The sequence below is a fragment of the Suncus etruscus genome, chromosome 2 (genome assembly GCF_024139225.1).
Source record: "Suncus etruscus isolate mSunEtr1 chromosome 2, mSunEtr1.pri.cur, whole genome shotgun sequence".
Taxonomy (NCBI): Eukaryota; Metazoa; Chordata; class Mammalia; order Eulipotyphla; family Soricidae; genus Suncus; species Suncus etruscus.
Window position 1 is genome coordinate 36,229,654 of NC_064849.1, and position 24,794 is coordinate 36,254,447.

Here is a 24,794-nt window from a genome sequence, read left to right on the forward strand (position 1 = left end):
GTGAAGACCCCTTTTCTGTCAGGTCTAGGAAAAGGGAAGTGGAACAGTTAGCAAGCGTGACCCCAGGGTACTTTGAGGAACCTAGCTTTGACAACTTTGTCAGTCATTCCTTCGCTGGCCAGATATGCTGTTGCAGTGCAAGATCTCTAAAAATATTTCCCACAAAAATGAATCTCTGTAATACAGATGAAGGGGAATTAACATTGGAATCATATGATTGAAAGAATCAGAAATTTCACTCCTAAGAGTTTTCCTAGGAGAAAGGCACATGTTCCCTCCCAAAGACTTGTACTAGAATGTGTGTGGCAGATTTATTCAAAATAGCCCTAGAGAGCAAATAACAAAGACATCTATTAGTTGAGATGGATAAACAAATGTTAATTTGTGGGGCCAGAGAGATACCACAGCGTTTGCCTTGCAAGCAGCCGACCCAGGACCTAAGGTGGTTGGTTCGAATCCCAGTGTCCCATATGGTCCCCCGTGCCTGCCAGGAGCTATTTCTGAGCAGATAGCCAGGAGTAACTTCTGAGCGCCGCCAGATGTGGCCCCAAAACAAAACAAAACAAACAAAAAAAGTTAATTTGTTCTTATACAACAAAACATTGCAGAATAATAAGACTGACCATGGATGAACCTCAGAAACATTATGATTTAAAGAATCCAGATATAAGAAAATATTGTGATCATTTCCATGATATAGTGATTTGAAAAATGGATATAATTTATAATGACAGAAACTAGATTAGTAGTCATCTTGGGAAGAGGGAGTCCACTGGAACTTTTGGGGGTGTTCTAAATGTACATATTATTATGGTTAAGCACCTGAATTTTAATTTTTTCTAACTTCAAAAATAATAATTTTGTCTTAAAATGAATAATTTTGTTTAAGTTTATTGTGCACTTGAATTATTTAATTTTATTTTAGGTAAATCATATTTTAACAAAACTGATTTAAAAAATGAGTGAATACTTCTACATGCAGTACTTTGAAAGCATCTTAAAGACAAAGCCCCAAAATATTAGGCTGAGTTAAGAAAAACTGTCTGACTTCATTTAACAGAGCCTAACAATAAGTCAAATTAATTAATGGTATTAGAAATTATAACAGTTGTAGCCTGTGGGGCTGGACCAGGAGAAAATTTTGTGAGGTGATTGCATTGTTTTCTATGTTGTTTGGAGGAAGTGCTTATATTAGTATCCACATTAAGCAAACTCTTTATACACTCAGAATCTGTGCTGCTCATCATTTTTAAATTCTACTCTCATGTAATTTATGAGTCTACACATGCGGAAAGAAGATCTAAGAGACATATATTTTGCACACAGGAAATAGTGAGTTGTGTCATTTCTGTATATTAGTTCCTCTCCCAATGCTGGTGAAACAGGTATTTCTAGGGCAAAGGGTAAGAAGGACGATGCAGCCACAGATATTGAGAAACCATATCCTCCTAGACAGACCAGTGCTCTCAACTTATTTGCAACCTTAGCCCAGTGATTTAGAACATAAAATAACAATGAAGCTTACCACAAAGAGTGTGAGCCTAGTTAGAGAAATAATTACACAAACAGCTATCATCACAATGGCAGTGAGTGAGAGAAATAGAATGCCTGTCTCTCGAATACAGGCAAGAGGTGGGGGAGGACTTCAGGACTTGGGGATATTGGTGGTTGGAATGTTGCAGTGGTGAAGAAGGGTGTTCTTTTATATAGCTAAACCCCAACTACAAACGTTTATAATCATGGTGATTAAATAAATATATTTAAAAAGTAATAACGCTGGTAGTCATCAGCTCTGGACTCTTGGTCAGATATCAGTAGAGGCAGGAGTGGCCTTTTCCTGAAACCTGAGGGAAGAGCTTTTTCTCTGAGAGCATGGCTTGGGTTCTGTGACCCCTTGAATAAGATCTGAGCTCTATCAACAATATGTCAACAGGTTTTTGTTGGGGCTGGTATTTGGACAACCAATATTTACTGTTCTATCTTCCCGTCTTTCCTACTTTATATCTTTATACTTTATATATTTCCCTACTTTATATCTCAGCTACAGTTTCCAGATCCTTGTGTCATCTTTGACTAGCAGATGAAAATGTTTCACCCCAATTAATCAAACCTCTTCTAGGAGATCAGGGACTGCTGGTTGTTCAAAGTTCTTTCCTCTTGAAAGTATCTCATTTTCAAGACATGGGCCAGATTATTCCTATGCATTGTGTATATGGTATATGTGACCAGGACAAATAGTCTCATTATTACATATCTGCAGGAGATCCTGCAATGGTAAGTCAAGGTCCTGGTGCAGGGGTTACCTTATCATTAAGACTTTGACCACCCTATTCATCCTCTCTCTCAGCGGAGTAAAGGGGTTTATGAGCCCCTCCTGGACTAAAGAACACAGACTCAATGCAGAATGAACAGGATGCTGAACTGCAATAATTATCACATGCCTACTTGGATAACTGGTGCATGGAGACAGTCTGAAGTCATTGCAGCCCTCAGCATCCCCCAGTTAAAAGAAAAAGGTAGCTCCCTGGAGTTCAGCAGGGTGATGCCTGATCCTGAACTTTTGGCCCCTGCCTTCTTCCAGCTTTTCTCTGCACTGGATTTCTTTATCATGTGTGTTTATGTGAGCAGGCATTCTCAATGTATGTCTGAACTTTTTGGTATCCTTTTCTTTTTTGCGGGGTGGGGGTAGGGGTGATATTGCTTAGGAGTAACTTTTGGTTTTGTGCTCAGGGATCACTGCTGGCAGTGCTCAATACTTGGGATGCTGGCAATTGAACCTGAGATTGCTGCATGCCAGGCAAGCACCTTGGCCTCTGTATTATCTCTCTGGCCCCAAAACATAATTTCTGGTGTTTGTTTTTGCCATACCGAGCAATGAATGCTCAGGGGTTAATTACTCCTGGCTTTGCACTCAAAGCCCTGCCTACAGTAATATCATTCTAGCACCTAGGGCCCCATTTTTAGACTACATTCATTTTGTGAGCCTTGATTTCCGGTTCTCAGAGGTCTGATATGCCTGGGTGGGCTTGGGATGGAGGGTAGAGTGGACACAGACTGATGAAAGGACAAGTTGAGCAAAGGAAATTTGAAAAGAATGAGAATAAGATCTGTTTATTTGCCTTTTAGTTTTTTGCAATTTACTTTCCTCCAAGTGCACAAAAATCAGGACTTTTATTCAGTTTGTACTACAAAAATACTTCACCACTCTAAATGCAAATTTATGACTCCTGAAAATCATTTGAACCAGGAGCTATCAGATTGCTTGCTGATCATGCCAACTAACCTCATTGCTTTTCTCATCAATTGCCTGGTCTATGGTTGACTGATTAAATTGCCCTTTGCCCTCATTAAAGTGGGTGTATTCTCTTATTGATTACAGTTGTGTAATAATGTGTAAAGCAGTGCTTACAAGTCCAATAGAACTTCCTGGCATGAAGGAAATAGTCTCTATCTTGGTAGTCACCTGTCCTGGCAAGTTACTGAGGTCTTGAAATATAAAAAGTGAGACTGAGGAATTGAATTCCTAGTTTTATTTTGTTTTAATTTAAAGTTTTAAAAATCTGGGACTGGAGTTATAGTACAGCAGGTAGGGCACTTGCCTTATACCAGGTTGACCTGAGTTCAATATGGTCTCCCAAGCACTGCCAGGAGTAACTCCTGAGCACAAAATAAGGAGTAACTACTGAGTATTGATGCCTGTGACCAAAAAGCAAAACAAAAACAAGTCCCACATAGTGGATGGCTCCTGTATTAGACAACAAAGATCTGGATTTTACCTGTGTGCTCTGATAAAATGTGAAGGGGTGTTTATATGCCTCTACTTCTGGGCAATCAATAAGCATTTGCCCTGCCATAGAAAGGTACTCAAAGAACATTGGATAAGATACCTAAGATGGGGCCGGTGAGGTGGCGCTAGAGGTAAGGTGTCTGCTTTGCAAGCGCTAGCCAAGGAAGGACCTTGGTTCAATCCCCCGGCATCCCATATGGTCCGCCCAAGCCAGGGGCGATTTCTGAGCGCTTAGCCAGGAGTAACCTCTGAGCATCAAATGGATGTAGCCCCCGCCCCCGCAAAAAAAGAAAAAAAAGATACCTAAGATACACTCTTTGAATGAAAAGGAGGAACTTAATTTTTCAAATTTATTTTTAAATAAATAAATTCTTTGAGTAACCATGAAAAACAGTTACAAAGTTGTTCATGATTGCATTTCAGTGTATATACCTTCAGCAGTCCACATTTCCTACCATCAATGTCCCTAATTTTCTGCCCCCCTTCCCTCTTATCCTCCTCCCTGCCTGCCTTTATGGCAGACATTTTTCTTTTCTTTCCCTCTATCTTCTTTTTTTCCCCTTTAGACACTGCTTTGGAATATTGTTACTGAAGCAATATGTGTATCACTTTACCTCCTTTCAGCATCCAGTTCTTGTCCAGAGTGAATAATTTCCATCTATCATTATTATAGTGGTCTCTTCTCTTCTTTAAGTGCACTCCCCCATTATTTGTGGCAAGTTTCCTACTATGAAATCGTCCTCCTGGCCCTAGTCTCTTTTATCTTTGAAAATTATTACCATATTATCTTTATTTTAGCATACCACAAATGAGTGCAATCATTCTATGTTTATCCCTTTCCCTCTGACTCATTTCTCTCAGTATAATACTCTCCATATCCATTCAAGAATAAGCAAATTTCATCTCAATTTTCCTAATAGCTGTGCAGTATTCCATTGTAAAAACTTGATATTTTACTTTATTTTTTACTTTATCTTTGTCTACACTCTATGATACTCAGGGGCTACTCCTGGCTATGCGCTCAGAAATTGCTCCTGGCTTGGGGAACCATATGGGATGCTGGTGAATTGAACTGCGGTCTGTCCTAGGTTAGTACATGCAAGGCAGATGCCCAACCACTTGCATCACCGCTTTGGCCCCAAGAACTTGATATTTTAAAAAAGTAACAGTATTGGTAGATTTGAGTCAGACAAAATTCCTCTTCCCATTCTTTTCTGCCTTCTCAGGTGATAGATACTCTGCCTTGCCCCTTCTAGGACTAAGGATGGGGGACAGTTTTGCGGGACAAGACACATTTAATGGGCAAAATAAAGCTGCCTTTCAAGAAAGCTAGAGATGTTGATAGCAGAGCAGGATACTGACATTTGTGGTGAGGAACCATTCAGTCTCAAGGCATAGAGAGAATTCATTTATAAGACAGAGATGGAAGCTCATGGCCTGGCTTGAGCAATTCCCTACCATTTCTCTCTGTCCAGCCCAAGAAAACCTATTCCTTATTAAACTATAAGTTCTCTGGAACAAATAGTTGCTCAATGCTCTTTAACACTCCTCCCTCTGTGGGTAATATGCTCTAAGATACTTAGTGGTTGTCTAAAATAGCAGATAGCAACACATTCTTTATTTGCTGTTTTTCCTATTCACACAAACCTATGGCAAAGTTTAAGTTATATATTAGGCACAGCAAGAATAAATATCAAATACAACAATTAACAATATATTTCAGTAAAGACTATGTGAATGTACCGTGTATGTACATTTCTATGTAGTAGAAAACAAATGAAAGTTATATGCACATGATCTTTTTCTCAGTAACTTGTAGGCAATGTTTTCAGACCATTATTGGTTATGGATAGCATTGGACAAAAAGCAGCTGTGATCTGGGAGCACAATCATATGTTGCTATATTCTGTGGCCTTAAGATCATCTTTCTTGGGGTCGGAGAGATAGCACGGAGGTAAGGCGTTTGCCTTGCATGCAGAAAGATGGTGGTTCAAATCCCAGCATCCCATATGGTCACCTGTGCCTGCCAGGGGGGATTTCTGAGCATAGAGCCAGGGGTAACCCCTGAGCACTGCCGAGTGTGATCCAAAAACCAAAAAAAAAAAAAAAAAAAAAACCCCAAAAAAAAAGATCCTCTTGGGGCTGGAGCGACAGCACAATGGTAAGGCATTTGCCTTGCACCCAGCCAACACAGGAGGGACCCAGGTTCAAATCTTGGCATTCCATATGGTTCCCCGAGCCTACCAGGAGCAATTTCTGAGCACAGAGCCAGGAGTAACTCCTGAGCACTGCTGAGTGTGACCCCAAACAACAACAACAATAAATAAAAAATAAACAATAAATAAAAAAACAAAATAAAAAGATCTTATTTCTTTCAGCCTAGCATTTAATCAAATTTTGCTAACATTATCTCCCCAGAACTATCAAATATGTTCACTCATTTATCTCCCAACTTTGTTTGCTTGAGTCAGACTCACAGAGACTTTGAAGAACTGTCGCTGGGGGCATCTTGCTCTCTAATCTCACATTTCTTTACTCAGATCCACTGTGTACACAGGCAGCTGGCCAGGAAGGTCAGTGGGGACTGAAGTACAGCCTGGATTTTTCGGCCCTACTGTGGTTGTTTCTTTATCTGGAGAGTGTGCCTTTGGAATTTTCACCAAGGTATCATAAAGATGCCTATCATGTCCTTCTCTGTAGCAAGGACCTTCATGTTTCAAGACAGTAGCCACTAGCTACATCTGGCTATTAAAAATTAAGTAAAGAAAATTTTTTTTGTCACATCTGGAAATACTCAGGGATTACTCCTGGTTCTGTACTCTGCTATTACTCCTTGTGGTACATAAGGGATCAATTGGGATGCAAGGTTAGCCATGGTGGCAAGGCAAGTGCTCTACCTGCTGTACTATTTCTCTACCCCACCCCCCAATTTAAGTAAACTTTTAAGTTATTTCTCAGACACACTGCAGTGGCTAATGGCTACTGCTTTGAAAAATGCTGAAAAGGAAACTTGGACCACTGTACTGCTTTGAAAAATGCTGAAAAGGAAACTTGGACCACTGTAGAAATTTCTAGAGACACTAGATAGCCTCTGCTTCTAGAACATTCTATGAAAAATTTGCGAGTACAAACCATCTTTAATGCAAATCTAAACTTGCTTGCTTGTTTAGTTGCCTCCAGTGCTTTTCACTTTCATCAGCACTCAAGAGTTAGTAGGCAGTGAGTCAATTTTGTGAGTTATAAAACAGAATGGAAGGGAAAGTACTGATGTATTTTAGTACTGTTTTGTGAAATTCATTTTTTTCGGTTACATAACTTCTTCACTATAACTAGATGTCCGTGCAACTCTCTCAATGTTTATATGATGTTCCACTGAAAAAGTATTTCTAATTATGTGTGGTGAGCTAACAGTTTGACAAACATGTGTTTGGGGGGGGGTTGAAGTTTGAGGTCCTTATCAAGGCTCTCTACAATCTGAGCAGCTCTTCAGATTAGAAGGGATTACGCTTAACTCCTTTCTAACGCTCAACTCTACCATTAGGTTCCCTTAATTTAGTCATTTTAAGATATCAATTTTTTTTCTTTCACTTCTGTGCCTTATCTCTCCTGATGCCTTTATTTGAACTGCTTTTGCTTTCTCTCTGGACACCTTCTACTCATCCCTTTATATCTTCAAGAACTTTGCTCTGAACACTTCCGGGTCTGTGTGCCCTTCTCTGCTCTTTCAATGACGCAGTATTTCCATTCATAGGGGTAGAACATTGTAGGGATGTCTTGAGATGTTCATTCCTAGCGGTGTATTCAGTGCTTCAGTGAAAATCAAATATTACTCTTTCTGGTTTCTCAAAGAAGTTAAAATACTTGGCACACAGGCCTATAAATACTGCCAATACATACCTGTTTAAAGAATCAATGATTGAAGGAAGCAAAAAAAAAAAAAAAAAAAGAGTGGTGAACGCTGTTAGGGAAATAACTACACTAACAACTAGCATGACAATGTTAAATAATGAGAGAGGTAGAATACCTGCCGCCATATATAGGCAGGACAGGGGGAAAAGGGGGGCATTGGTGGTGGGAATGTTGCACTGGTGAAGGGGGGGTATTTTGTATATGACAGAAACCCAATTACAAACATGCTTGTAATCATGGTGCTTAACTAAAGATTTATATATAAAAAATAATGAACTGATTCCTCAAGGAAAAGTAAGTCTAAAATGTCCAAAGGCATCAGTAGGATGAAATGAACCCCTCCTCCTCTATATAACCAGAAAGATTCTACTGAAGTTATCACTTCTGGGAGAATTGAGAAAACTATCATTAAAATCACTTTCTCTCCTGTTTAAAAAAATACATAAATATAAAATTATTTTATTTGTTTCATTTCTCTTAATGTTTCTTTGAAAGTTCAAAATATAGGTGTTAAGCGAGATTTCTTCTGAGAATTCTGTTTGGGGGTGACCGTCTTCCCATTGTAACTTCACCTTGTCCTCTTTGCATTTTTTTATCTTCATAAAAAAAATGTTGAAAAAATAAAATAAAATAAAACCATCAGCCCTGCAGACACAACGGGGTGTCAATCTCCCTCTGGCCAGGAGGGGGCGCGGCGCACGTGAGCGATTGCGCAGGCGCGCCGTGAGGGCGGGCGCCGCGACGGCGGCGGCGGCAGAGGCGGCGGGCGGGCGGTCGTGGCTGTGGCTGAGCCTGCGGCCCGGGGAAGTGAATGGTTTTACCCAGAGGGCCGTGCGCCGCCTGTCTTTCTCCGCTGGCCCGGGCGCTGCTCGGCGCTCCTCCTCCACCTCCTCCTCCTCCTCCCCGGCCATGGCGTTCACATTCGCGGCCTTCTGCTACATGCTGGCGCTGCTGCTCACCGCCGCGCTTATCTTCTTCGCCATCTGGCACGTGAGTAGCTGGGGCCGAGGGATAGCGGGAGGAGAGGCCTTTGCTGCACCCGGGGCCCCGCGATCGGGGCGGGCGGCCCGGGGAGGTCGGCTGCTGCTGCAATGGGATGGGATGGGAGCGGGGCGCGGGCCTCCAGGCGGGGTGGGGTGTCTTCTGCAGCGCCCCCTTGGGTCCACGGCCCGGGAGGAGCTGAGGCTTTGGGGGTGCGACCAGGCCGGACGCCCCGCTCCCCCCGCTGCTGCTCCAGGGCCAAACTAGGTCGGGCAGCCCCCCAGGCCCTGGAGCCTGCATTTAGCTAGCTAGCCCCACTGGAGAGTTGCACCTGGAAGGATGAGCCGCAGGCCCTCCTTCCTCTCCCCCAAAGAATGATGTTTGGGGGTACAGAGAGAGGGCCAGGCCACATGCTTCTAGCAGAACTGAAGTTTTGAGACTTCTCAAGGAATACAGACTTTTTTTTTTTATTTTTAGTATGGGGGCCACCCACGAGATGGTAAGAACTTTTAGGGCCCTTTCCCAGTTCTACTTGTTGGGTGGCTCCTAAAGGAGAAATCATTGGCCTTTGGGGGAGTTGTTCAAACACCCCCCCTCCCTGAGATCTTGGATGTAGATGGATTCTATGACTTGCATAGGCTGCAAGTTTGGAGGAACTTTGCTCATGGATTTATTTTTTTGGGGGGAGTGCAGTTTTTTCCCCCTTGAGACAGATCTCCTCCTAGCCCACCTTCAGGGCCCCTGATTTAATCGAGGTATTTTTTTTTTTTATTTTGATGGTGCTTAGAGATCTTAGGTTTTTTTTTTTTCCTAGTCTGTTTTTGTTGTTCACATGCTACAGACTTAGAAGCAAATCTTGATTGTAATGTTTGTGAGGGGCTGTGCCCTGCCTGTGAAGCTTATTTTGTCCTTCGTTTTGATTTGAGACCACACCCAGCTATACTCAGCTCTTACTCCTGGCTCTATGCCCAGGATTCACTCCTGATTGTGTTTAGGGAACTTATTTCACTCAGTACAATACTCTCCATGTATAAGCAAATTTTATGACTTCATTTTTTTTCCCTAACAGTTGCATAGTATTCAGTTGTGTAGATGTACCAGTTTCTTGAGCCATCATCTGTTCTTGGACGCTTGTTTTTTTTTTTTTTTTAATAGATTCTAATGTCCTGGAAAAAGCTGGAATCCTAAAAGCTCTTGTAGAACTCACAGTGGGATTTGAAGTCATAGCACGGCGGGGTAGGGAGCTTGTCTTGCATGTGGCTGACCCAAGTTCATTCCTGGCGTCTTATATGGTCCCCCCATATATTAAGGGCCCACCATTACATGATAGTTGAAAATGATCACTCTGGCACAAGAGCTGGGTGCTGAAAGATGGTAAAGTGTATTGTGGAATAATGATTTTGGAGTGGCTGGGCATGACCCCTCTGATGTAAATTAAAGCAGGATTTATCGTGTGCTTAATATAGGATATTAATATATTAATATGTATTAATATTAGTATTAATGCATATTAATATATTAATATATGGGCAGTGTTGATAGGGGCTGGGGAAACTTATTCAAATAACATCCGTGTCTTGTGCCAGAAAAGTCTCTAGGGTGATATCACAAATCCTTGATCTTTTCCAAAATCTTGGATCCTTATTTTAAATCCCGTTTGGGTGTATAGCAGGTGCTGTTTCTGGGGGTTGTACACCTTTGCTGTTCCCTTGAAGTGCAGGACTGCAATTCTCACTTGAAGATTATTCTAGGCTCTTCCTTGGAGAAAGAAGAACAAAGTAGATATTTGGAGACCCATACTAGCCCCACCTTATTCAGCACTTGTTTCCTTCCCATCCTTTCCAGTCTCAGATGTAGATTTTAGTCACTTCTTAGAGCCTGCCAGTTGCTCTTTGTTTTCTGGGGTGATGAGACTCCTTTAGTGGTAGAGAATCCAGTGGAGTGGGAGGCTTCTTTCACTATTTTTTACAGTGCACTTTCAAGAGGGATTTGTTTCAGCTCTGAAACGCAGGTGTTGCATGAAATAGATCACTGAAGTTTTATGGTAAGACACACTATTTATTTATTTAGGTTTTTGAGCCACACCTGCAGTCGGTTAGGTGTTACTCCTGGCTTTGCTCAGAATTACTCCTGGCCAGCTTGGGGGACCATTTAGGATCCCTGGGATCTTACGTGAGTTGGCCCCATGCAAGGCAAATACCCTACCCACTGTGCTATACTCTGGTCCCCAGATTTAAAACAGTTTTTGTTTGCTCTCTGAAAAATTTGTGGAAAACTTTTATGCATCCAGGACTTTTTAATAGTGCAGAGGACTTTCCATGGACAATTCTATATAAATCTGGAGTTTTAATTTTTTGGTTGATTATGTAATCTTTGTTTTATTTCTTGGCATTTAGAAATGTCAAGTATGAATTTAAAAAAAAAAAGGAAATCGTGTTTCTGTCATTTCTGGGGTGTAGGCTGATGCTGATGGCCAGTTCTGTCAGTTTAGCTCTTATTCTTTTGACTGTGGACTGACCAATCCTGTATAGACCTGGACATGATCATAGACTTGTTTGAAAGCTGATAATGTGAGCTCAGACCCTTCAGCTGTACATCATATTTGAAAGTACCTGGAATAGTATACCATATTTTTGTACCATAAGACGCACTTTTCCCCCTCCAAAAAATTGGGGAAAATATCTGTGCGTCTTATGAAGCGAATGCCGCCTGGATGCCTGGAGCTGATGCCTGAGTGTATGGGAGGAGAATATATACAAACCACTTGACATCTGCAGTCTTTCGCCCACTTTATTGCATAGACATACCACATATACGACCAACCAGGTTATTTTGTTATAGTTTATTAAATATTTTAGTATACCATTTGCCTTAGAATTCTTTTTCTTGTTTTCCTCATCTAAAAATGTGTCTTATGGTCAGGTGCGTCTTATAGAGAGAAAAATAACGGTAATTTGGCATCTTTAGGAATTTATTTCTTTTATTGTCTCTTCTCTTATGTTGCAAATTTTATGAACATCTTTTCCAAGAGACTCAGACACATTTGAATTTCACTGGTTTAAAAACTTTTTGGAAGATTTTTGGAAACTTTGCTTCTAGCCTCCCAATAGAAACTCACTCAGTTTCATATTCCTTTTTTCCCCCCAGATTAAACCAGGTCAATTTTATTATTTTTTATTAATATGTTTATTTAAGCACCATGATTTACATGATTTACATGTTTGTAGTTGGGTTTTAGTCAGAAAAATGTATACCCCCCTTTACCAATGCAACTTTCCCACCACCAATGCCCTCCATCTCCCTCCTCCCTCACCCCCTTGCCTGTCTTGGAGACTGGCATTCTATTTCTTTCACTACCATTATCATGATAGTTGTTGGTGTAGTTATTTCACTCACTGCACTCACCACTCTTTGTGGGAAGCTTCATATCATAGGCCGGTCCTTTAAAACCTCATATCTATTGTCTCTGGGTATTATTACCATATATCATTTAATTGAGGAGTAGATCACCTACCATGAATAGTAGGCTAGTCAAGCTGGAGACCCTGGTGACCCATGAGTAACCTATGAGTGCTGGAGTAACCTTTCAGTACCTACTAGATATGGCCCCAAGACCAAAAGTATCAGCAAAATACCTCCTGTCGAAACAATAGGGCTGGAGTGATAACACAGTACGTGGGTAGGGGTATTTACCTTTCATGCAGCAGATCCACCTTCAATCCATCCCCAGCATCCCATAAGGGTCCCCCAAGCTCTGTCAGTAGTTGTGGCCCCCAAATAAAAACAAAACCCCAAATATTTTGTCTTTGCCATTAAATTGGATATTTTATAGGCAATTAATTCTATTCCTGATTCTTGTGTTGAAATGTATTACTAAAATGCAGTAGGGTTGTATTGCAGCCAAGTAATTATGGCAAGTAAAATAATACGAGTGCACTTTTTGGTTTTTTTGGGGGGCCAACTGGGTGATGCTCAGAGCTTACTCCTGGCTCAGTGCTCATGGATCACTCATAGTGAGGCTCAGAGGACAATACGTGGTGCTGAGAATCGAGCCCTGGTCACTCCAGGCAATGCAAGATCCTTACCCCGTGTATTATATATCTTTCCAGCCACTCTATCTCTCTAAATTGTAGACTTAAAAGAATCTTTTATAAAGTTGATGGGGAAATAAAATAGTATATTAAAATCTGGAAATAGTTGCTGCATTGATTCCTGATATCTTATTGGGTAACACTATCATACGTGTTTCTAACCCACCAGCTGAAGGAAGGCAAGCACCCTACCTGCATTAATGCATCCTTATCATGTATTTTAATTATATGAGCTACTTCTAGTCATGTCCAGCTGCATCACTCATGATGATTTGCCTTTCCCTTGGCTTGACCTTCAGTTTGGTGATCAATTGAAATGACTGACCTGTATGCAGTAGGAATAAGGAGATTGAAGAATAGGTCAAGTTGGTTTCTTATATAGTAATCTTGATGTAGCCTGCTCTTACATATATGGCACCACTGGATACTTTTAAACAAGATTCTCTTGGCAGGAGGATTAGAAAAATCTTCCTGAATGGATGCAGAATCTGGTGATAAAGGGTTAAATAGATTGTCTCATGCCAGGAAGCTTGGTTTTCAACTGAATGAAGAAGATCAAACCCCCTTCTACCTTCCTGTGGAGCAGTCTTGGCCATGACATTTAAGAAAATCCATCAGCAGTCCTCTTTTTGGGAGCAACTAGTTGTCATTTTAAATGAAACCAGGACTTTGAAGTTTATGTTTTTGGGCACAGTTGGGACAAAGAAACGAGCTCCTTCTAGTATCCCATCCAGCTTTGTGACAAGAGGGGCATGCTCAGATGAGGAAAAACCCTTCACCTGAGCAGGAGGCACAAACCCATCCCCAAACACTTTTCTCCCGGGATGAAAAATATCCTAGACTGGAGAAATCTACGCAAGTGCACAATTTCTGCTGCCCAAGCAAGTCATAGACAACTGACATTGGATAGGAATTTGGGTAAATTGTAGTATGGTGGAAGGGCCATTTCAAGTAAATAAAATACCTGGGCTGGGGGCAGGGAGATCATTATTTTTGTTTTGCAAATGAAAGAGAACTTATTGCGGTGATGTCTGTCCGGTTGAGTCACCTGAGTAGTAATTATAAAATGTGATTCCAGTTATTAGCACATCTTGGTTTCCCTATAAATTGGTAGTATAAATGTATAAATGTAATAAAAGGTACATGCTGGCTTTTGTTAACTTTATCCAGTTATTGATTGGAGGGAGTCTGGCTGGCTTCTGCTTTGTAGTCACGTGAGAAGTCCTAACTGTTTTAATTTTGTTTTAGATTATAGCATTCGATGAGCTGAAGACTGATTACAAGAATCCTATAGACCAGTGTAATACCCTGAATCCTGTAAGTTGTAATATAGAACTTTTCTTTGGATTTTTAAATCGTTTTTGCTTTGACCTTGATAGATTTTGAACATGGCCAGTATTCTTAGTTGCATGATATAACTTTATTTTTTGAAGAAGGCAGACTTAAAGAAATAAATACTTTTTTTTTTCTGTCATGCTTGACTATTCTAATATTAATTTGCTGATGATCTTGTCGGCTGTCAATACTAACATTCTTCCAATCTGCTTTTTACATTGTCGGCCAAAGACAGTTGAAAAGGTCAAAAAGATTAAAAGAGTCAAAATTGCATTAAAGGTGTGTACTGCTTTTTAGTTTAATGTTATGTTCATTTCATGGGGAGGGTTAGGGCATCTGTATTTGTAATGTTCTGTCCAGTGTGCTCGATCACATGCTTGTTGAGGTTTATGATTTTGTGAAATTTCATATTTTTATGCAAATGTTTGCTTGCTGGCCAGTCAAGTAGGGAAAGCTGTTAAATGCTTATGCATTAAAAACAATGTGAATATCCATAGGCACACCTGTATGAAAATTTGGGGTTCAGGTTTGGAAAATTGGTTGCCTAAAACGATGTTAACATGTGATGAGATTATCCCCAAGTTGTAACTTAACTCTGAGACAGTGTATAAGCGGAGTCTCAGGACCCATGGAGGTTTCTCTTCAGTTCTGATAGTCTGAGATGCCTTAATAGACTCTTCCAGCTGATGTTTATTCAGAGCCCTTTGGGTGGATAGCTCTGTTCTTAGACTCTGGAATATTGGAGCAATGTTCACCTTTGTACTCATGCTGCTAGGACTTTTTAGATAACAATTTGTATGCAAATGTCTACATGATTGGTTGGAGTAAATCTTCACCTAAAGTGTTTGAAACGTCAGACACTAAGTTCTGAGCTCTAGTGGCTTGAGTTATAATATGGCTCTTTATTGGACTTAGAGGTTTTATTGATACTCTTCATCTACTTTCCTCACTCAGGAAGGTTCTCTTGTAGCCTACAGGCCAGAAACTGAAAGGTAGTATGTAAGAAAGTGGATATGTCTTCAAGGAATAAAATTTATCTTAAAAAAACTGGTTGTGTAAAAGGATAATGCGCTAGAGGGGGCTTGTTTGGAAGAGGATCTATTTTTTTTATCATTGTTTCCTAGTTCAGTATGAATGATGAAATTGATTTCTAGTTTGTCTTTAAAGAGCCTTGTAGCAAGACAGGTACCAATGTAGGCATGCTGCAAAAGAACCAAAATATTAGCTAAGTAGTTTTTTCTCTGTTGTAGAAAACAAAATGTGATCTGAATCCGCCTTCTCATTGGAGGATAGATAACTTTCATTATAAAACATCTTAACCTACCATTGAAACTAATTGTTTCTCTGAAATTAAGAAAATTTCTCCTTTGACAATGTTTAGTAATAGCAGTCGATCTTTTAACGGTTCATTGCTTCAAATAAATAAATGATGAAAATAAAAGTTGAATATTTACCTAGCAAATTCTGGTTACCAGCCTCTATGCAAATACCCAATTTTACCTGGATTTCTTCATTCAGTTCTCATGATACTTAGGAATAGGTACATGATTATTTGCATGAATAGGAGAGTGACTAGAGGCTTAGCGAAGTTAAAGAACTTTTATCCAATGTTACAGCTAAGGTAGAGCTGTAATTTTAATCTAGACGACCTGATTTTTAAGCTATATATGTCTTGTAGTTTCCTGCTTTATTATCATTTAAGATAGATTAATTTCATTGTAACATCTAATGTGTGGTATCTGGGTTTATTTTTAATGGAAAAAATTTTCACTTAGAAAAGACATGTGCTTGGATATACTAATGCTGCAGCTGATTGGAAGGAAGTTTTTCTTGAAGCTTAGGCTACGTTTTGGATAGGGTGCCGCTAATTGGCTTAATAGCAGTGCATCTGACAGTTTTCCCTATTTAAAATTTGTTTGATCATTCTGCCAAAGTATGGGGGAACACAAATACTATTTTGAAAAATGTGAATCCTAATTTGAGTATTATGATTTGCATGTTTAATTACTAATATTTCAACAATATGTGCATGAGGAAGTTTTTCTTGAATACTAGCTTTTGTGTAAACATTGGTTCCTCAATGGTACCATTTTTGTGCCACCTATGGGGACATTTCCTCATTAAACAATGATCAGAGAGCTCTTGTTCTGATGAGAGATGCTGAATAAAAATAGTTTTGCACTTTTTTTTGAGGAACAGGAAAGGAGTATGTGTTTTTTTTTTTTTACAAGAACTGGTAGGGTGACAGATTGCCTTTATTACCATTCTTATTAAAATACATTGCTTACGAGTAGTAAGGATTGTACTTTTCAAACTCAGTTCTTTCCCTATATATTAGACTGTAAGTGTAAGATTAAAATTTGAATGATATTTTGTATTGTTTGATATCAAATCAGTTAGTTTGAAAAAAAGGCCAAAATAGCCTTTTATTTTAAAGGAAAATCCTCTTATTTAATATATTAGGACAGTTCTAGTGAAGATTCCAGTAAAGTATGTATCTTAATTTGTCCTGCTTGTAATGATTGAGTTTCAGAGACTTCATATAGACTTTTTTGTTTGTTTAGAGATTGTAATGTTTTACTTTGATTCTAAATAATTATGTTAGCTTAATTTGTTTTCTGTTATTTATAAACTTATGTTGCATATGTGTTATATATATGAATCTATGAAATACATACAGTGATTATCCTGATTTTTATTTACATTGCTTAATTCATAGAAAATTTGTAGAGAATATTCATAGAAAATAATGGTATAGCGTAGTTGGTTTTACTGGGATTTCATTTAAAATAGTATTTATTAAACACTTCAGTCTACAATTTTAAATTGGAGACAGTAATGGGCTTGAATCTGTAGAATGCTATTTCTAGAATTAATGTCTTAGGAAATATTTGATGATGTTGAGTAATTCATATTTAATTCTCAAAAATAGACGTTTGAGAAATTGAAGCTATGCTTTGTAGGAAGTCCTTTGGCTGAAAGCTGCTATGGAAAGGAATTTGTGTTTTTATTTTATTTAAGAAGTTAATTGTACTGAACTAGAATGAGAAAGACAATTTAAAATAAAGTATTGACTTTGATCATTTTATAAACAACATTTTGCTTAAATTAATTTTGCTTCATTTAGCACTCTCTGCTGTCAAAAGTTTTATTTTGTTTTTTAAGTTCTGAGCCTCTGCCAATCTGCCATGTCTAGAATTTTACTGGACAGCAGGCTTAAAAAAAAGGAAGACCATGTAAGAATGATGCTCAGGACTTGCACATTATTTTCCCTCCTACATTGCAGAAAGCAACTCGTTTGCATCTGTGCATATTAGTATTCCTTCCCTCTGACTGTGCTGATATTGACTGTTGGCTCTTCATTGAAAATTACTTTTGTGATAATGTGATGTTGGTTTGCAAATATATGTAGCATTCCTGGTTTCTGTTAATTAAAAACGCTAATGTATATAAGCCAACAAGGGGAGTTTTGTGAATTTTTTTTAATATCATGTTGCATGTAATCGGATAATTTATTTTTAATTTTTTATCATTGTTGGAATGATGGGAAGAAAACATTTTCCAGATGACCAGCAAAATAACTTCTGTGAACTGTCTGGGTGGCAACTTTGTGTCACTACTGCTTTTAAGAATGTCTGTTTTAAAATTGAAATCATATCTAATTCTTTCAGTGCAAGCTAAAGCCTGTGGTCAGTTTGCTCGTAATCTAGCTTTTGGTAAAAGTTGAACATGAAAATAAAACTTGTTATCTTTCATCTCTGAATCTTAAGAAAAGCCTTTAAAAAAATGATAACTTGGTTGCCACCTGCTTTCCAGATGAGCAGTTGACTTTATCCCAAGACATTTCGATAACAGACTTGTGTTTTTCTTCCAGCTCGTATTGCCCGAGTACCTCATCCATGCTTTCTTCTGTGTCATGTTTCTTTGTGCTGCTGAGTGGCTCACACTGGCTCTCAATATGCCCCTCTTGGCATATCATATCTGGAGGTAATGCTTAAGTTTTAATCCTACTGTAGTTGATACGGTTATCTACCTGCTAGTCACCAACATTAAGCTGGAGAAATTGGGTGGCATTTATTTAAAAAGTCAGGCCAATGAATGGTAACTGTTATGGTGTCCCTTGTGGTGTTTAGTATCCTTTTAAGAGTATTATTAAAAAAAAAAAAAACAAAAAAACAAAAAAAACGAGCATTGACTTATGTCCCAGAATACATGCAAGGGGGAAGTGTAGAACTCATCACTGTGTGTGTCTGCGTATCCCCTGTGAAACCACTGCAAACAGTAACTCTTAGTTTCATTGTGGAGAGTCATAACAGCTCCTGCCAACCCTAGAGATCCCTTGTAGTCACTCACCCCACACCTCTTTAGGAACTGTTGACTGCCATCTATTTATGGCTGATTACTATCAGCTTTCATCTGTTTTGCTTGTTTGGATTTTCTATAAATTGAAAAGTACACTTGTGTATTAGGGCCTGGAGGGAGAGTATATTGGGTAGGGTGCTTGCCTTGCATGTGGCTGGTTCATTCAGGTAGGTTCAATCCCCTGCATCCATGCACTGTCGGGAGTGATTCCTGAGAGTGCAGAGACAGAAGTGCACTATTAGTCTTAAGAACCTATGAAGATTTATGGGCCAGAGAGATAGCACAATGGCAAGGTGTTTGCCTTGCATGAAGAAGGACGGTGGTTCGAATCCCGGCATCCCATATGGTCCCCAGAGCGTAGAGCCAGGAGTAAAATAAAAAATCTATGAAGATTTATAGAGAAATCTTTATGTTACCTTTATTCATAAACAAAGTTGGAATGAAGCCAAATAAAGAAGGCCTCTATAAATAAAATATACCGTAATATGGTCTAATATTGGCAGTTAATTCAGTATTGAACAGATTATTATAAAACTGCCTCAGAATCAGCTTGCTGAGTGAAAGAAATTATACACAATAGAGTTCATTTACAGAAAAATCATTAGCCAGAAAGATAGTACAGTAAGCAGGGCGCTTGCCTTGCACATAGCCAACTCAGGTTTGATCCCCGACTCCTCTTATGGTTCCCTGAGTCTTACCAGGAGTGTTCCTGAGTACTGAGCAAGGAGTAAGCCCTGAGCTCTACTGGTTTTGGCTCCAAAACAAAACAAGACCTTTTAGAATGGAAACCATTTGGAGCTAGAGAGATAGTACAGGGGACCAGGCTTTGATTTATACTTTCTTGGTTTGATTCTCGGCACCACATGTGGCCCTCTAGGAACTCCAGGATTGAGCACAGAACCAGGAGTAATCCCTGAGTTCTGCTGAATGTGCTGTGTTTGGGCCATCCCTACCTCTTCCACTTCATCCATGGTGCTACCGCAAAGACCCTTGAAAATGATTATTTTTTTATGATAGTAGTTTTGCAGTGATAATACATTTGTCACAACCCATCAAATTCTACACTTTAAATGCATAATTTGTTGTAAATAAATTATGTCTAAATAAAGTTGATATAACAACTTAAGAAAACAACATTGTGTTTGCCTTACTTCTTTCTCCATGTTTATGACTTTAGATTTGTTTATTCGACTGGGAATGAGACTCAGTAATTGAACGCTTGCACGCGCATATGTTTGTGTGTGTTTATGGCCCTGGGTTCAATCTCCAGCACCGCAAAACAAACAATAAAACAACCTAAAGCTCAATTGATTCCTTTTCAAAATGCTAGTATTTTATAACTTTATAAAGTTTTAATTTGTTTAGAGCAGGGGTCTCAAACTCAATTTACCTGGTGGCCGCAGGAGGCAAAGTCGGGGTGATCCTTGAGTGCAAAGTCAGTAGTAAGCCTTGAACATTGGGGTGTGTGACCCAAACAACTAAAACAAAACAAAACAAAACAAAAAAAGATTCCTCTAGGGCAGGGCCTCAAAATGTTGTATGGAGGGCCGTTTGTGGCCTGCAGGCTGCGAGTTTGAGACCCCTGGTTTAGAGTGTTGAAAAATAAGCATGTCTAAATCTCATTGCCCTTGATTTTATGAAATATATTGAAAGAATATTTTGGAATTACGGAGTACCATGTCTATAACTGGTTCTGAGAAGAAATATTTAGAAAGAATGAGGAAGAGAAGGCTGTAGGAAGCATAAGTCATGTTATTTGAAATTCTCTAGTTGTAAAATTATGCCAGGATAGCAAAAGGAAAAGACTCTTAATTTCTTTTCAGGTATTCATTAGCTGCTTCGCTCATTTAAGGGCTCCAGTTTTATCTATCTGTATATTGTGGGGATCACACACAAAGGTATCTGGACTTGAACTTAGGATCTCATCCATGCTCGGTAATGTGCTCTCTACCTCCAGGGCTCCAGTTTGAAATCAATCTGGTATGAGAGAATTCAACCCTAGAACTAAATGTGTGCTTCCTTATGTGAAACTGCCTCTCATAGTAATACATGTCACTGGAGGAGGAAACCCTCCTTCCTATCCTGCAGGTTTGCTTCCCTCTTTGAGTGACTAATAGACTGTATTTATTACAGGTATATGAGTAGACCAGTGATGAGTGGCCCAGGACTCTATGATCCAACAACCATCATGAATGCAGATATTTTAGCATATTGTCAGAAAGAAGGATGGTGCAAATTAGCTTTTTACCTTCTAGCATTTTTTTACTACCTATACGGGTAAGTTTGAAAAAATGAAAATCAAAGTATAATTTCACTTGTAGGAGGTATGGTGCTAACACCATAACTGTATGGTAACTGTGCACCCCAGCATATTCACACATGCCTCTTAAAGATGTACTGCAACTGTCAAGGTAGCCAGCTGGTTTGCATTTGGAAGCTGACATTTGGTCAGGGATTCTGTTTCTTCTGTGTTAGTCAGTGAAGCACTATCCTCATTGTCCATGGCCGAGTGATGGCACTTGGAGGACAAACCTGGATGAGCTTATAAAAATGCCTTCAGTGTCTGCCTCAAGGTTGTATTTGATTTTTTATCTTTGTTTTTTTTTTTTTAACTTTTGGTCCACATCGCTGTGCAGCATTTAAGGGTTACTCCTGGCTCTGTACTCAGAAATCACTCCTGGCAAGCTCAGGGGGCCATATAGGATGCTAGAAATTGAATCTGGGTCGACCATGTGCAAGTTAAGTGCCATACCTGTTGTGCTGTCGTTCTGGCTCCTGATTTTTTTTTTTCCTTTTTGGATTTTTTTGGGTCATACTCGGCGATGCTCAGAGTTACTCCTGGCTCTGCACTCAGAAGTCACTCCTGGCAGGCTCATATGGGATGCTGGGATTCGAACCAGGGTCCTCCTGCGTTGGCTGCGTGCAAGGCAAATGCCTTACTGCTTTGCTATCGCTCTGGCCCCTTGATTTTTTTTTATTTTTATTTATTATTCATAAACTACTTGTGCACTCTTGATTTCCGTTTTGTGTGCTCCAGGTGGGATTAAGGTAAGAAGCAGTTCTATTTACAGGATGATGCAATTTTGCTATTTTCCCTCTTTTGTATAAGCGGGCTGGATTTCTGTCACAGTTCTGGGGTTTCGGCATTACTGATGCATGTGAGGGGAACTGCCTTGCGTGTTGTGGGGTGTTGAGCTGTATGTATCCTTCATCCCTGCCCTCTGGATGCTCACAGCACCTCTCTTTGCCCCACATTCAACAACCAAAATGCCACTGGACACTGCCAAGTGCCCTTTGAAGCAGAATTGACCTCTGCTGAGATACATCAGGCTGGATATAGGTGGAGTGGAATGGCTGCTTATTAAAATTCGAGTAAGATACTGTTAAGGCTTGGAATGGTAACTTTTCTTTAAGCTATAAAAGTACTGTTCTCATTTCCTATTGAGAATATATTCAGTTAGAGAGAGCTACTCCCTGATTCTTAAAATGTGAGCAAAATGATCTGTAGAAGAGGAAGTAATTATAATGATTATCTTTTATTTCCTCTCTTTCTTTGGTTGTGGCCAATATGTTGCATTGTCAGCTCATATTCCCTTCCTCTTTATAACTAGTGGAGGAAGAAATGAGTGAGCTTTTATATTGAAATTTAGGGAAAAGATTTCATGCTTTTAGAGGTTATACTTGTGAAAATAAGTATCCTTTACTGCAATTGTAGATGCTGTTCATACCTGAAAGAGCAAGTGATTCTGAAAAGTGAAATCTCATGTGTTATTCTACTTGCCTTTTAGTGTCATTTTTTTAAAACCGGATGACAAAATGTCTGAAATACTGCTGACATACAGTTGGCACTTATAATGTGTCTGTTAAAAAGAAGGACACTTTGCCTCTGTGATAGACATAAACATGTCTATCCCTGGCTCCTGGGATGCTTTTCTATATTAAACTTGCCTGGTGAATTTGTTTACCTTCTGGCTTTGTGGTTTGTTTGTTTGTTTTCAAATTAGAAGCTTTTCTCTTGTTTTTTTTTTTTTTTTTTTTTTCATAGCACTGCTTATGCTGTACAAGCAGTGCTATGAAAAATTTTACATGGCAGTTCTTTAGCCTATATCCTATATATGATTGGTTTTTGTCTCTGTGCCACACCCTTGTAGTGCTCAAGGATTATTATCCTGGCTTTGTATTCAGGGATTACTCCTGGAGCACTTGTGGGGACCATGTGGATTTGGGGAATCGAACTTGAGTTGGCCACTTGTAAGGCAAGTGCCCTCCCTATTTGTTGTACTGTCTGTCTGGTCCAAATGGTTGTTTTTATTTCACTTTGTCCCCTGTGGTGGGAAAACTTGTTAGTTGGGTATATCTGTTTACCTATGACTAGGACTCTGATCATAGAAAGACCCTAGTCAGGGCTAGGCACAGTGGGTACCCTCCTGAATTCTGGATGTGATATGCAATTCGGATGGTAGCTGTTGGATAGGTTTTCCTCTAAGCTTGCAATTGTGCTTGTGTGCTTGCCAAGATTGGAAAGGAAACAAGAGACAGTTCTAGTATGTGCACTGAGCCAGGTCATACCTTAGGCAGAAGCCCATAAATGCATATTACTATCATACTGTAATCTTTCTCTACCTTGTCACTTTTTGTTATCGGCTAAGTGCCACAAATTTGTTGTATCAAGCAGACTCAGCTTTCTGGTGGTGTTATTTTTTCCCATTGGGAACTTTGTAATTAACAGCCTTTTTTTTTTTCTTTTCAGCATGATCTATGTTTTGGTGAGCTCCTAGAACAACACACAGAAGAATTGGTCCAGTTCCGTGCATGCAAAAGGCCACGAAATGAAGGGATTCTATCCAGCAAGATCCTGTTTCCAAGAGTAGCCTATGAAATCTGATCAGTTACTTTAAAAATGACTCCTTATTTTTTAAATGTTTCCACATTTTTTGCCTGTGGAAAGACTGTTTTCATATGTTATACTTGGGTAAAGAATTTAAGTGGAATTAACGTATAAATTAATATAAAATGATTACCTCTGGTGTTGACAGGTTTGAACTTGCACTCCTTAAGGAACAGCTATAATTCTTTGAATGGTTGCATTAATAATTGACTGTCCTTAGTCCCATTGGAAACTTTTGTTTATAGAAACTTGTAGGGCTCATTTTGGTTTATTGAAATGCCATCTAAATATAAATTAGCAGTAGACACCAGGTGCTTCCGATGAACTGAAACTATATATTTGACCTGTGGGAAACTTGAGGAGTTTCCGCATCTATCATGTAGACGGTTGTATATGGATACATTTATAAAAATAAGAGTGGGATTTTTTTCTTCTCTTTGACTTGAATAGTATTCCTCTATATTGCATGAATGAGAGTATTTCCATCAGAGTAATATACTTGCTTCAATTCTTAAGCATAAGTGAATAAGATATAAAAACACACTTGCTGAATTACTTGTGAAGAATGCATTTAAAGCTATTTTAAATGTGTTTTAATTTGTAAGACATTACTTAAATTGGTTACTATACTGTTATACTGTTCTAGTTTGGTGGTAAAGGTAGTCTTAAGAATTTGCAAGTACTTTAGATTTTCAAAACTGAATGAGAGAGAACATTGTATAACCATCCTGCTGTTCCTTTAGTGCAATACAATAAAACTCTGAAATTAAGACTTATTTTTGGTGCATTGTTTTGAAGATTACATATAGTTATTTCTTAAACTTGCTCATTCATAATAAAGACATACTACTATACTTTTTTTAAAAAAAAGATAGTGGAGTATTATGTTGTTTTGTTTCTTAAATGGATCTAAAAGGGAAGATTTTAGACGTCTCTACACCCATCACTGTTGCTTCTTGACAAATTGATGACATCATTTTTGGTACCGACTTTAAAAAAATATCACCTGGCACTCAATGTTTTTTCTTTTTAAAGGACAGCAGGGTTGAAGGTAAAATAACGGTTCATTTGTTTGAGGCTTTGTTCTTCTAGTGAGCCAATAAATTGTGGTCTGCTTGCATTCATAAGCATTCTCGCACATACTTGGAATGAGGACCTTAAGGCCTTTGAATAAAGGATCAAAGAAAGAAAACTATATAGTGATCCAGGGAGTTGATGAAAGTGTTTGTGGAGATGTCTGACTCCATGAATTGGATGAAATGAAAAATACTTCCTCGTGTTTGTGGGAGTAGCTGCTTACTGCTTTGGGAAGTCAATGAATGGGATCAGTGAATGGAGGTGAATCTGTTGAAGACAAAGATATAGAACCAGAAGTGAGAAGAAACAAACCATTTTATGAGAGAACCTTGAAAAACTTGTGCTTTATAGTTTGGATAACACC

The 24,794-nt window shown here is 39.1% G+C and overlaps 1 protein-coding gene across 1 annotated transcript; it reads left to right on the forward strand.

The window, feature by feature from the left end:
• Positions 1-8,454: 8,454 nt before the first annotated feature.
• On the forward strand, positions 8,455-24,129 carry CNIH1 (cornichon family AMPA receptor auxiliary protein 1). The gene is made up of 5 exons (XM_049767627.1): positions 8,455-8,686; positions 14,017-14,085; positions 17,978-18,090; positions 20,599-20,742; positions 23,216-24,129. Exons 1-5 carry the CDS (start codon positions 8,606-8,608, stop codon positions 23,241-23,243), a joined length of 435 nt encoding a protein of 144 aa, XP_049623584.1. The 5' UTR covers positions 8,455-8,605; the 3' UTR covers positions 23,244-24,129.
• Positions 24,130-24,794: the final 665 nt, after the last annotated feature.